Source organism: Stegodyphus dumicola, chromosome X2, assembly GCF_044657685.1.
Source record: "Stegodyphus dumicola isolate Sdum_Otavi_A_Nest chromosome X2, ASM4465768v1".
NCBI lineage: Eukaryota > Metazoa > Arthropoda > Arachnida > Araneae > Eresidae > Stegodyphus > Stegodyphus dumicola.
In genome coordinates this window covers 191,012,122-191,027,388 of record NC_140781.1, presented here as the reverse complement: position 1 = coordinate 191,027,388, position 15,267 = coordinate 191,012,122, and the positions used below count along the sequence as shown (strand labels likewise).

Below are 15,267 nucleotides of genomic sequence, written 5' to 3'. Positions count from 1 at the left end.
AACAATTTCATATGAGGTCACACTACAAAATTGGCAAATTTTTTATAATAAATCCGCATTTATTTTATGGTAGAAAGTGGAAAAAAAGACAGCGTAATTATCTGCTTCGCGTAATCACCTATGTAAGAGAATTATCTAACTATTCCCTTTTTTTTACATAATATCTCTGAGATTGTATCATCGTAATACAGCACTAAAAAGAGACGGAAGTTATCAAAAATAGATTTACTAGCTAAGCCCATGAATCTTATCTGGATTAGATATCCGGTTGCTGGTGCTGATGTCCACGATTAGTTTTCGTTTGAAACTACTTTGAATAACATTAAGGAAATTCTTAGAATTCCACCCATTGTGGACGAATGTGATTTTTTTCTATATGAATTTCTTATGGCAGGATGCAGGGTGATTTTTTTTTTCCTTTCTGTCTGTCTCTCTCTCTCCCCCGCACCTTTTCGATACTCTTATCTTATTAATGTTCATACTCTAAACAATTCTCCGAACGGGACTTGTGAGAGGGATATATAAACGAATAGGCCACATGACACGGCAGTAGCCTCTGAAGTTTTGTCTGGAAGGGATCTCGTCTGGAAATATTCTCTTCATAGCAACATGCCCGCTCAGGACAAACAGCACCGCATTCTTCCTTTGTTTGAACATCTGACATCTTTGACCAGGTCAGTGTTACCCCCAGAGGAGAGAGATGTACGGCTGAAGAAGTTGGGCAGGTTGCCGAGAGGAACTCTGTTCTCCTGTTTCCACACTGAACATCTAATTGAAGCTCAAGAGCTCTACGAAATTTTACATGGTAAGTGTTAAAATCATTTATAGTTATTAGAAAGGACTTCTTCAATAGTTCAAATTTATGATTGAAATCTTAATTTCTTATTTGCAAGCAGTTCAAAGACAAAAGTCTAATTGGATTTACATCGCGGTAAGGGGATATTCTGACAAAACGACTTAGATTAAAATTTCCGGGTAAAAATCTGAGAAAAAATTTTTTTAATTTTTACAAAAACTCGAACTATTCAAAACTAACTACTAGTTCCTTAGCAAATGACGACAGAATAAAGTAAACTTAATAATTATTCGTGCGTATAAGTTATATTAAAATGTTGATGAGATTATGATAATAAAATTCCTGATATACGTGGTATTTCCGTTTTGAGAATACATAGCTAACATTTATATAAAATGAGAGCATACATTTTAACAGATCAAAAGCGGAACAAATTACTAACGTTCTTATTTATTCTGAGTTTATGATTGCATTTTTTGCTTCATAAATGTAAATTTTTGTGCAAATTTCAATACTAGCTTACGTATCCCACTCTCATTATTTAATGGACCATGTACTATTTATTGAGTGGTTAAAAATTTATGCACTTTAGACTATTTTATTTGAATTCAGTGAAAACGGGTTTCTTCTCTGTCTCAAAAATATAAGAAAACGAGAAGTATATGATGCTTTCTATAACAGAGCTTTATGTATATAAAATGAACATTAATTTTAAATAAATAACGACTTTAATAAAAACTTCTTATGCAGATTCAAAATTCTGAGACATGAAAAATAAACGTAATAAATAGCTGAGTATAAATTTGTTTCGATTGTAAGCATTAATTCTGTTCTGGAGAGAATAAGAAAAATTCTAAAAGATTTCTTTGCTTTGTTTATCAGTTTAATTTTTTAAAGTTTTTAGTTTGTTTTAGGAAACGAAGAATGCGGTAACAGGAACGAATTATTATTAATTTTTTAATTATGTTTCTGCTTCATACGTATTTCCCTGTATTTTAACCTGGCAAAAAAAGGCAAGAAAATTTTGAACAACCCTACTTACAAAATTTTTCTAAGCTAATTTTAAAGAGTATTAAAAAGTATTTAAAAGACTATGAAAACACTATCTTAGGCTGATAAAATGAATAATTACATAAGCTTTGTAACCTTAAATTAGTGTTATAGGTTTCTTTTTTTGATTTTATAGTTATATATATAGAGAGAGAGCTCTATATCAATTATATATATATATATATATATATATATACAAATCTTAAAAGCATAAATTTATATATATGCATATAAGCATAAATGTATATTATATATTTATATATATATAATATATATATAAAATGCATTTATGCTTTTGTGTTTTTCGCTTATTTACTTTTAGTATTATTAGTATGTAAATTCATTAAAATAAAGTTAAATAATATTATTACTATGAATGTAAACTAAATAATTAACACAATGCCAAAATTGAAACATTTATTTAATAGAAAATATAAAATGGATTTTGACTCATTGGAAGTAATCCCAGACTTTAGATAGCTGATATTTTAATAGTTCCGTTATTTAAACCACACTTGTGCTTCCTTTAAAAATTTAGAAAAGAAAAAATCATACCTTTTACTCTGTCACGTTAACTTTCCAATTTATGAACGACGCCTGAATTCTTTTCCGTGTTAACTATATGGAGAATCCCTGAATTAATTGACGCTTTGGTTAAAGCAATATTTCACAAGAAGTATTCAGAAATAGAAAGTATAAAAAGTATTATTATCTTAAAAAAGTCCTGAATATTAATTCTGCTTTTCATTCATCTTAGACTTTATCTTAACAAATGATTTAAAACATTTATAAGGTATTTCTCCCACCTTCTTAGCATGCTTTCGTGGTGTAGTGGTCAGCACGCTCGGCGCGTATTCGAGAGACCCGTGGTTCGAGTCCCGGCGAAGGCGTTGCTCATTTTTCATCTCTCCTGCTTCGAAATATCTCTATACATTAATTAGTCAATCTTTCGTTGCACTATTAATATCAACAGATAAACATTTTTTTAAGGAAAGAGATGTTTGATAATTATTTTTTCAAGACTGTCAACTAACATTGAACTGTTTTATCACGCAGGAGCAAAGGACTTCGATGACTTCATGCGTCTTGCAGAACAAGCCAGGGACATTGTCAATGAAGGAATGTTCGTCTATTCTGCATCCGTGGCTATTTTGCATCGTGATGACTGCAGGGGCGTAACTGTGCCACCAATAGAGGAAATTTTCCCTGACCGTTTCATTCCCTCAGAAACTATCAACCAAGCTATCAAGTCCGACCTCAAGAGGAAAGATGATGTAAGCAAAAATTTCTTCCGGCTTTTAAGGGAATGAGAATACATGTAATTAAGTAGGAAATGAAATTTTAGACGTATTACTATCAATATTTTCTTTGAAAGCTGACATAAGGGCTTAATATAAATCTTTTCGTTTTCATTCATCATTCAAAGTAATTAATAATGGATAATTCACAGTAATTAATAAGGATCAGGGAATATTATCTGAGTTATAAATGAAACACGATTTACATATTTGCATTTCCAATGTAACTCTTCTGCGCTAAACAAATAAAGGTTAAATTTGATGAGTAAACGTTTATCATTCATCGTAAACTGAAGAACTCTTTTCTTATCATTCTGTACTGGATTTGGTTTGAGTAACGCTCCTATATGAGCTCCGAAACTCTGGTCTACTTTCAACAGAATATTATGAAAATAAATGCTTCGTATTTTACTCTTTCATTTTCCTTCAACAAAGGTTAAACGTGAGTTCCTGTTTCACCTTCCTTTTTCAAAGAAGGGCAAATAATTTTATTTTGTGACTTAGATCATAGGTAAGATGGGAAAGGATTACAATTTAAACTTATTTTACCATCAATTCAGAATATACTCGGATTTTCCTTAAATTCAGTCTTCTCCTAAATGTTAATAAATTCCCTAAAATAATTTCGACAAGATTGCATTTTAACAGCAATCTTGTCGATCAGGTTGAAACAAATCTTAGATCACAAAATAGTCGCTTAATCCTTTCAAACAATTTTGCTTTGGACTCTCCCACGTGAAAATTTAGTAACAAAAGTTAGCAGCCGCTATTTTGAATGCTTTTGGAAAATCCTCTGTACAGTAATTTGCATTCTTATTATTTAATGCCCAAATTAGTAATGAAGACATTTTATAAACTATTTATGTTCATACGTTATTAAGCTCTATTTCACTTCTGGGGGTTATTAATAATTAACTGAAAGCATTATCAGGCAAGTTAATTTTCTCTCTCCTTCCAGCATTCTTTCCTGGTGTAACTCGGCGCCTATTCGAGAGGTTCAGGTTCGAGTTTCGGCGAGGCATTGTTAATTTTTCTCATCTCCAGCAACAAAAAAAGTCTAACTAAAAAGTCGTGGACAATAATTCGTTACCATCACGATTTGGCGATTGGGCTCCCTAATCCTGGTCGCCCTTTAAACGGGGAAGTGTATAAGGTATTTTCTCCCTCCTTTCCGCATGTGTTCGTGGTGTAACGGCAGCGCACTGGGCGCGTATTCGAAAGGTCCCATTCGAGTCCCGAAGAGGGCACTGCCCATTTTTTATGTCTTTTGCTTTAAAATAACCTAATAACGGTAAAACGTAAGTATAAGTATTTATGCAACTTAATACAAAATCCCATTTAACTTACATAATGCCTCAAAATGAATATAATTGTACCACTCATCATTTCGTTAATTTTTCAGTTAAATGTATTAACTAAATGCATGCAGTCTTGTTACTCGACTTTTCATAATTACGCATAATTTAATGTTTATAGACACTAGCGTAAATTAACATTATTGAATTTTGATACCTTTTGAAAATCAGACGGAGGAATAGACCATTTGCAGAATTATTTATCAGTATTTATCACTGTAAACTCAGTTTACTTCCATGAATACTATGAAGAAGAAACATTTTTCTACAACTTGCTGAACTGTTGAAACCATTGCGCTTTTCCTTGAAGTAATTTAAAATTATTATTATTTTCTTTACAGACATTTATAATCGTCTTTGGATTAAGTAATTTAAAAGTGTTATAATTAATTTTGTTCAGATTTTTTATGTGCTTATCCGAAGGGGCATGGTTTATGTAACTGAAAAAAACGTATAAATTTTCAATCTGATTTCCTTTGTTATCAAGAAACATAAATTTTTCCTTAAACTAAAACATCATCCTTTATTTAACGATAATTTTGTTACTAATACATTAAACACAAATTTCAAATGAGTCATTAAAAAATTTATAATTTTATTTTTTAGACATTTAAAAGTAAATATGCATAATTACAACTAGCGTTTTAATTTCCTACCTGAAGATTAGAAACGATTGCTAGAAAGTCTTGCTCAGTACCTAACTTCACGCAGCAAGTTTCAGCTGTTATGATTGATAATTTGATTTTGTGAAATAATATATCATTACTACGCACATGATGAAAAATCTCTCGAAGTATAATGTTAATCATACAAGTCCAGCCCTATACGGTAATGCCAAAAATCACAATTTAACCTTTGTACGTTTTGACATCAAATACGTGTTTGAGCCCAAGTACTTTATCTGCCTTTTATAGCATCGGACACGCATTTTTGCTTTTTTGTGTAAAACTAGACTAGTCCTTTTGCAGCGAAGGGGGTTCCGATAAATTAATAAAATAATAATATAGTGAAATTCCTTACAGTCCAGCTAGTTCCAAAAAGTAACTGCAATGTAGCTTATCGTATCGTCGATATCTTTCAGAATTTTTGCGAAATCTGTTTATATATAAGTTGGTCTTACAAGTTGGCTACCAAACACTGAAAGTAAAAAAAAAAAGTACACATATACTGCATATATGCAGCTAAAAGTTTTCTTTAAATGCTGATATCGCAATGAATATTCACTGTTTTCAGGCGTTAATCTGTTAGGCAGAGAGAAAGATTAGTTCCAGCTGTCTCGGATTTTCCTTCGATGAAACTGTGAGAAAGTAGAATTTTTGTAGCAGTTTTGAGTGGTGAATTCAATTAGACCGCAATATATTCCACCAGATCTAGAAAGAAGAAACTGGAAACACATTAATCCCATAGTGAATTTGAATATGCTAAAAGGCAAAGAGAAATACCTTTGATGACAAAGTTAATATAGCAAACGTAAATAATTTGCATATCAACTAAGAGAAGATTTTTCAACCCTGATCCGCGATTTTGAAGCAAATCGTCTGGATTTCTACAAAATTTGTTTAGTCTGCATGATTTTAGGAAAAAAAAAAGGTCCACCTGTACGTACAACATGTCCAACACCAATAAGAACCGAAAAAAGATTTTTTTACTGTAAAATTATATCTTATGAGACAGATAATCCATCCAGTAATAAGTATGCTCACGGATGAAATAAAGTTTTCATTTTTCTTCTAAAACAGAAAAATTAATTCAAACTTTAACATACATACATTTTAACAAATAGGGTTCATACTATACTTAAATATTACACTTAATTTGCTATACTTAAATGCTCCTATATTCCCCAGATATTATATACTGAATTCACTTTAATCGCTTCGCATCTCAGTATCCGAAAGTCTGAAGCAATGTTATCCGAAAGTCTGAAGCAATGTTCAATTATAAAATAAATAAACTGAAAAAAAAAAAAAAAAAAAAAAAAAAAAAAAAAAAAAAAAAAAACTAATTTGATAAAATACTAAGTTGCGAAGAAAATAAACAGACCGGCAGCTAGTGATAGGATTTCCAAAATTAAAAGAGATTATTATTTATTCTGCATTTGATAACTGACTTTTGTGCATTTATATATCTGCATAAACAAACAGATATATTAGTAGCTATTTTTATGTTTACTTACATAGGTTCTAACTTTTTATTTTAATTAGTCACCTGTGGTAGTTGACATTATCCAGACTGGCAATATCCTAGATCCTGAGTACAAATTGGCATATTTCCGTGAGGATATTGGAGCAAACGCCCATCACTGGCACTGGCACATTGTGTATCCTGCAACATGGCGCCCAAGAGTTATGGGAAAAGTAAAGGACAGAAAAGGAGAACTTTTCTACTACATGCATCAACAGATGTGCGCCAGGTAAAGAATTTTATTTTCCCTGAGTTTATTGGCTTAAATAAATCTGAACTTTCTACGGTGCCAGTAATAGCGTAGTTAAGCAATTAAGTAATAGCTATCACTTAGCTAAGTAACTAATTACATAGTTAAGTAACTATGTGCCTTTTGTCCTATAAGAAAGCCTACAAAGAGTAAAAATTAACTATAGTTAAAATTTATTTTATAAGAAACCAATGAAATTCTGTACAAAACAATTTAAGTTCCTATTTACTAAATGATATTACCTCAAGCAAACAAATCAGCTTATTTCTAACTAATTAATGGAAATTCAGAAGTCAAACAACAAAAATCAGCGTTATATTTACAAAATTATTATTTTGTAAATATAACGCTGATTTTTGTTGTTTGACTTCTGAATTAGTATTTATTCGGCGTGTTATTGTGTCTTAATTAATTAATGGAAATTTAGAGCACAGATTTAATATAGCTCATTATTAGAAAAAGTTCCAAAGTTGAAAGAAACCATTGAAATTGGTATTGAAAAATAATAAAAGTGTCTATTGAAATATTTATCCTCTATATTTAATTTGTAAGATTTATTATTTAAATCAACCAGTTACTTATAATTTCAGCCTTTATTACAATTCTCCTTTCCGCTTCCTCACCAGGTTGTCAATGAAGTTAAAGAGCATTTAAGTTGAGAGTTTTGTATTGTAAGGGTGAGAGGCTCTCGAAAGGAAGACTGTGTTTCTGCCTCTGGGCAAGCACGTTACATAGTTTCTGTCAGCTGGTAATAAGTTTGTAATTGTCCAGCTTCCCACCGTTGCTGTCGATATTTGAATTTGTTACGACGATTTGAGTCATTTTGAGCCAGCTTAATTTAAAATCTAATTGTGTCGTCTTTGGCTGCTACTCTACGTTTTAAATTTGATATTGACTGTTACTTTCGTTGCATCGCAACAAGTTGTGATTGATTCTGTTAGCATAAGAAAGTGCATTTATATTCTAGGTTCTGTTTTAATAAAAATATTGTTTAAACCTATTCAAATCTCTGCAGTTATTTCAGACACAGTAATAATTCGCTTAACGTTGGTTAGGAGTTTGGAACTAGTTTATGCTCACAAAGTAAGCCATACTCTAAAAGTTATTTCATTTTCTGTTAATCTAAAGTAATTATTAGATAAGCAGTAGTTTCCAGCAGTATTCGTTCTTAAATTACTAAGTTTAATATCAAAAAAATTAATTCACTTGGCAAATACGTAATAGGTAATATAACACTTATGATAAATACTACAGGTAAATGAATATTCTATTGTTAAGTGCAAAGTACGAAATGATACAGTGATTAGATTAATTTATCAATACTTATACAGCATTCATAATTTTTTAAAGTCCTATTAGTATAATCTTTCTTTTCAATTTGATAAACCGGTGGCAGACAGATCAAAACGGATGGATACTTTTCTTTTAAATTTTGCAGTTAACATATTTTTTCTTAACACAGGTACGATTGTGATCGTCTATCCACGGGACTTCAGCGCATGATCCCTTTCCATAATTTCGAAGAACAACTCGAAGGCTACTCTCCCCATTTGACCTCACTGGTCAGTGGACATCATTATGCTAACCGTCCTGCTGGGCTCAGCCTCCACGATTTGAATGAGTACGTAGATGTGCAAGACATGGCCAGGTGGAGGGAAAGACTTTTGCAAGCGATCCATCTCGGCGTGCTAGTAGATGATCATGGAAATGAAGTTATACTCACCCCAGAACACGGCATTGATATGCTGGGAGCAATGCTAGAGTCCAGTTATGAATCGAGAAATCGGGAATACTACGGAAATCTCCACAACTCTGGCCATGTTATGATGGCACGCATCCATGATCCTGATGGCAGATACAAGGTATGTAATTAACCGTACTTTATGTAAAACCAAAAGTTATAACAACAGATATGAAAACATTGAATTTTACCTTATTGAACTAAGCAGCTATAGTTTAGCAGTATATTATCAATTTAAAATATTGTCAAAATAAATTGTACAGGTCATATGAAAAAACTTTCTAGTTCTCATATTTAAATGAATTTTTAATATCATATTAGTGCATACTCAAAAGGTCCTGTATGAAAAGTTTCCCTCATTATTATTACAGGAAAATCCAGGAGTTATGAGTGACACTTCAACATCTCTTCGTGACCCTATTTTCTACAGATACCACAGATTCATCGATAACATTTTCCAAGAATATAAAGCAACATTGCCTACTTATGAGGAGAAAGACGTAAGCATAATTAATATTTCTTTTATAAACACGGAGTTATTCAAGTTGAATTCAGTATCGAAAAGCAAGTGTTTTTTAATTTTACAAATATATTAGAAAAATTGAAAAAGTAACTACTAAATAATTTAATTTATGCATTAAAATTATATTAGTTAATAAATTAAGTATCAAAATGAATGAAAAATAAAAAAATTAATTTTATAATTCAAAAGCAGAAAAGTATTGTCAATTAATATATATTCATTTCTTTCTCTAATAGTTGATTTTTCCTGGAGTAAGCATCGTTAATGTCACCGTGAACGCGAAATTGCCCAATATTGTTAACACCTTCATGAAAGAAGAATATCTGGAACTTTCTCATGGTATTTCCTTAACCGGATCAGTCAAGGTAAGAATTATAAATATTTACATTGAAAATAGTGTTTTCATTTTGGAATACTGTTCTTTGGGGTAACTCTTAGCTTTTCTCATTAGATTTTATGTATGACAGAGAGAACAATTATTCATACAAATTTAATCAAATAATAAAGGTATATATATATTATGGGAATCTATGTTAAATAAATGCATATTCAAATCCATTGTTTAAAATGGTATCCTAATTTTTTTAGAAAAAGTAATTCATCCGTCCTACAGCCGGTTATAAGCCTTTAGCTGCCTCAACGGACTCAACGGTCAAGAATCTTTGACCGTCTCTTTAACAAGGAACAACTTTATCCCTGCAGCCGCATAATTCTTTATTCTTAATTGCTTCTTAAAAGCTTCCTTTCACCCGCTAAACGGGTTGCTTTCGACACCCCTAAGGGGCTGCTCTTATCTGACCTTTAAACGTCGCGTTGAATAGCGACTAAAATTTGTTCTCCTCCATCAGCTGCTTCTAAAACCCCTCCTATTTCGCCCAGCTACCCCGAGTGGGTGCAATTTCATTGAACTTGCGCTAGCTCTTTCATCCGGACTGCTTATTCTTCTTAGGATTTTTATTTTATTGTTGATATGAAGAATCAAGGAAACACTTTGCACCTTTTAATTCTATTCCAAATCTTATAAATGATAACTGCACTCCAAATTGAATTCTAGCCCTTTTTAGACACGAAATTTAAATAAAAAGACCTTCTATGAGTTTTTTTTTTATTTTTATTTTTTTACCCTTTTTCTCATGCGAAAGGCATTATCTAAAAAGCTTTTATTTTTTTAAATTAAGCTTCTAAATTTTTCCCGTATTAGATGAAGCCCTCTTTTGATGTAATTTTGTCTCTGATGATGTGGAGTTAAAGGCCTAGCCCAGCGCACTCCGTAAATCAACTTTCTTGATCCTACATTTCTATATCCGGCCTTCAGTTACTTCAGGAATACCAACAGCCCTTCCAGACAGTTCAACCACCTAACAGATAGTTTTCCTCTTTTCCTTACTCATAAATCTATTTGATTGTTTTAATTTTATTTCACAATTGAGATCTAAAAAGTACGTCCTAGTTGTTGGATATTCGCTTTTTTTTTTTTTTTTTTTTCCCCAAATATTTGGCATGTTGAAGTTCACGGTCATAGCATAAACAACAAATACCGCTATCGAGAATTAGGATGCAAAATTTCTTCAGAATATAAACACTTTTTATTCACTTGTCAACGTTAGTTCATACCTATTATTCACTTGCACAAAAAGTATGGACCTGTCAGTAAGTCAGCATTACACGTATCTGACGAAAAGTTTATGTAAAAGATGATGATGGCGCTGAGAGTTGATGCAATTCTTTATTTCTGGCATATCTTTATTGAAGTAACTATACATCAGTGTATCTAAATTAGCCCAACACGAGCGCTCATTTTAAGGAGTATTCTGAAGTTTCAATGATTGCCAGTATATGCGTTTCAAACATTTTGCAATACTTTTGTCGATAACGAGGGGCGGCAGACTATGTGCTATCTGAATAATTAAAAAGCTGGTGTGAGAAAAGCGAGATTATGTTATTGATGTTAGATTAAGAGCGGGGAAGTTATTTTAATGTACAGTACACGTGTATAGTACCGCTTTATTGATATTCTATTGATAAAAGTTCGATTTGAATACTATTGGATAAAAGGCTTTAGTTTCACTTTTGCTGTTATGTAAGTACGCGGACCATTAGCATTATATAAGAATATCATGGCAGATATTAATTTTGGAAGGAAGCATTTTAGAATGATTTACTATAAGTATTTTACCATTTTTGGAATAAAAGGGCAAATAACCATATTAAAACGAAGACTTAACGGGTTGTTACAAACTAAAGCTAAAACTGTATCTTCCTTAAATATACATATTTAAGGAAGGTAAGCATGATTGACAGAGATGAAAATATTAAGATGTTTAAATAAAGATACGTTTTGAAATCAATAGTTATGAATTCACGTAAAACAGGGATTATAATTTTGGTAAATGAATTTCACATCCCTTTTTTTGACAATTTTCATTTACAATAAGATTCATTTCTAGTGGCGAATTTAGCGGCGGAAGTTTCCATAACAGCTTGCTTTGTTCCGCTTATGATGTTAATATTTTAGCATAAGCAGCATAATTGGTGATTTTTGAAATATGATGCCATTACGGAGTGTCGAACTACTTCCTCACGAGCGATGGTAAATACCAGACATATATAAAAGTATTTGCTCACGTCAGGTCTTTTTCAAAGAAAGTATCATAATTCATATCCTACTCACAGAACAGCCAAAGTGTGAAATACTTCTTTTTTATCCGAGCCTCTTTTTTAATATATTATCCTGTGTTCGGTGTATTAATACTAAGTGTTTCAGTTTACAGAATTTTTATAGCAGTAAAAAACGTACGGAATAATAATGAATATAATTTGTTTAAATAGTATGATATACACAATAAGACTTGAACAAATAGCTTTAAGAAAAAAAGTGACACTTGCATGTCTCTTTTTCAGGTTAGATATCATCACTTGGACCACGAGCCTTTCACTTATTCAATTAGCGTTGAAAACAGTTCAGGTGGTGTTAAACAGGCAACTGTACGTATTTTCTTGGGGCCCTCTCATGATGAACTTGGAAACAAGCTACAGTTAAATGAGCAGAGACGATTCTTCATTGAGTTAGATAAATTCCACGCTGAACGTAAGTTTCCACTTAGTTTTATTTTAAATTTAAAGGAGTTCAATGCTTTCAGTTTCGAAAGAAATTTCAAAACTTTAGGATAAACAGTTACATAGGTAAGACAAAAACAAAAATGTAATTATTTAAGACTGTCGCAAACAGATGATATGACTTGTTAATAATGCTGTTCAAATATTGTTTAAAGATTTAATTAGTTTTTTTAAATATCGTTATTTAATAAGAATGACATTTTTCAACGAGCTTCATTTACTAAACAGAAAACATTGTAAAAAATAACAGTTTCCAAGGTATTTGTTATATTTTCCATTTATGTTCGATATGCGACGCTAATTATGATGTTTTACAAAACATCGATATGTTTTACAGTTGCTTTTGCTACTGCTTGAATGCTAATTTATTATCAAACTTTTATGTTTTAGTGGCTCCAGGCAAAAACACCGTTTCACGCAAATCTTCAGAATCATCCGTAACAGTAAACCCTACCCCAAAATTCTCTGAACTTCAATCCGGCCAAGGAATTAGTGAGAACAGCACAGAATTTTGCAGTTGCGGTTGGCCAGAACACCTTCTTGTACCCCGTGGTAATCATAAGGGCATGGACTTCCAGCTGTTTGTTATGCTGACAGATTACGAGCAAGATCATGTAAGACTTAAAAATTACTTTGATTTTTTATACATTAAACGTTCCAGCCCGTTTTAAAATTAATGTTTAAGCTAAATTTCTTTCCTAATCAATATCAAAATTTGCTAGTGGTCCTTTTCTTCTGAGCGTATTTTCAGGTATTCAATGAAGAATCAAAAAGGAATGCTGAAATAAGTATTTTTGTGTGGATGAATTTGATGGTTATCACTAAATGGCTTTGTTTGAACGAATTTTCAGTTTTGCTTATTAAGTCTCACGGTATTATTTACTCTAACTTCTAGTTATATAAATTTTATTTTACTATCATATGTAGAAAAAAGACACTCAAAAGAATTCATAAATGATTACACATTCTGCCCAGAAAAAATTAAAACCCAACTATGTACTACTGCAGTCTAGTTAATGAATTTTTAACAACATTCGATGACAAAAATTGTTGGTTAATTAATAGCAACTTATTCTAGAGCTAGTACGTCATTTAAATTGGCTGTCTTCATGAAGAACTTTCTGAGCCAAAGACTCACATTTATGTTACAATTGGAAAAGCAAGGAAATCCCTTGCAGTTAGTTTAGTCGAGGCGAATCGATTCCAGAATAAAATACCACTATTTCCACCGATTCAGTCATTTAGAGACTGATAGGTCTGATTGCGCAGGAAGGTAGCCACAAAGTAGCTAAGCATCCAGTCTTTTCCGCTACCGAGAAAGGAACTAAAGACTAAATTAACAAATTCTAGCTTTAGCCAACTGGTAAGACTAAGTAATGAAAATTATTGTTTAATGTAATTTCCGATCTGATAGATGCTATAACATAAAGAATGGCTAACATTAAAAAATATTAATGACGAAATAAGTTTAATCGATGGAAGACTGCAGTGAAAAATGAAATGAGCAATTATTATATAGTCATAAATAAGGCGGATTTTTAGGTAACTCTGTAAAGAAAATATTTATTAAAACGGTATTCATTTTAGCATCATACAAATCTCTTTCCCGGGCAAATGGCGAAATAAAAATCGCTTGCTGCAAGCTAGCTATCTGTGTGTTCACAAATGAGACACAAAATTATAATGATGCATAAGAAGCCTTATAGCTGCTGCTTTATTGGCGTGTTAAATGCGATATAGTTGTATTTAATAATATAATGGAACCTTTCCCTTAAAAACTGTATAGCAAAAATAATCCAGATTTTAATATAAGCAAAATTCTAACCAGTTCTTTAACTTCAGTTACCTGCAGTTTTTAAAATTTACCGAAGGCTTAAAATCCTCAATTATTCGACTTTTATATTTTGTTCATTTACAATTACTATTTTACTTTCTCTTTCAGGTGAATGGCTTGAATGATAAAGCTATCTGTGCTGATGCTGTCAGTTACTGTGGAGCTAAAGATCAGAAGTATCCAGACAAAAAGGCTATGGGCTTCCCCTTCGACAGAGTAATCAAGTATCGTACAGCAGCTGAATTCTGTTCACCCAATATGACATTCACAGAAGTCAAAGTTCAGTTCAAGGAAATTGCTTAAATATAGGCACAGCAATCAAAAACGAAAATGTACTGATAAATTAGGCTAAAACTAACAGGAAATTTAAAAAAAACCACTGTTAAATAAAATTATTTGCTCAGTTTATCTGTTCTGTTTGTGTATAATACATACGTAAAATAGATCATGTTATACAACGGTTTTTCTCCCCCCCCGGCCAAGTACCAAAGAATCTGAGGAAAGCAATTTGCAAGACAGTTTTGAATTTGAAATATTCATAGGTTTTAAAATTTACAAAATTAGAGAACACCACATTTTTTTTCAAATAATGTTTCTGTCGTTTAATTTAAGAGCAACTTTAGAAATTAATCTAAGAGTGTAAGTTCTTTTTTTTTTTCTTTCATACATCAGTACGTAAAGAAAAAAAAGCAACAGTTTACGGAAAAATTATCATTGAAATACATATATTTTCTTTTTTAAATCCCATTTTAAAACACAGCATCAAAATAAAGGTAATATACATGGAAATGTTTTAGTTTCTGCTTTTTGTTTAATTGTCTTGAGTACTTGAAACACTTCATTAGTGTGCATTTAAAACCCATCGAAAATTTTTGGCAAAAAATTAAATAAATAAATTTTAAAAAGGAAAAGATTATTCCTTTAAACAAATAATTAAAATTAGTGTTATAAGATGGGCAGAGGCCAGAAATATCAGTAGATAGAAAATGGGGGTTCTGCGACACGCGGTGTGGGCGTGGCCAATGACGTCACACAGAAGGCGGGGCCAAAGGCAACGTCATCACACTAGGAGGCGTGGTCACGAGTGGAGTTGAGGTGTTGGTAGATTGCTGATTGAGT

At 31.8% G+C, this 15,267-nt stretch overlaps 1 protein-coding gene across 1 annotated transcript; it reads left to right on the top strand.

Annotated features, from left to right (window-relative positions):
- The first annotated feature begins 551 nt into the window (after window positions 1–551).
- LOC118183514 (hemocyanin F chain-like) lies at window positions 552–14,554 on the top strand. Its single transcript, XM_035353092.2, has 9 exons — window positions 552–805; window positions 2,903–3,120; window positions 6,704–6,912; window positions 8,396–8,795; window positions 9,046–9,174; window positions 9,434–9,562; window positions 12,099–12,285; window positions 12,705–12,928; window positions 14,257–14,554. Exons 1-9 carry the CDS (start codon window positions 610–612, stop codon window positions 14,449–14,451), a joined length of 1,887 nt encoding a protein of 628 aa, XP_035208983.2. The 5' UTR covers window positions 552–609; the 3' UTR covers window positions 14,452–14,554.
- The last annotated feature ends 713 nt before the right edge of the window (window positions 14,555–15,267 follow it).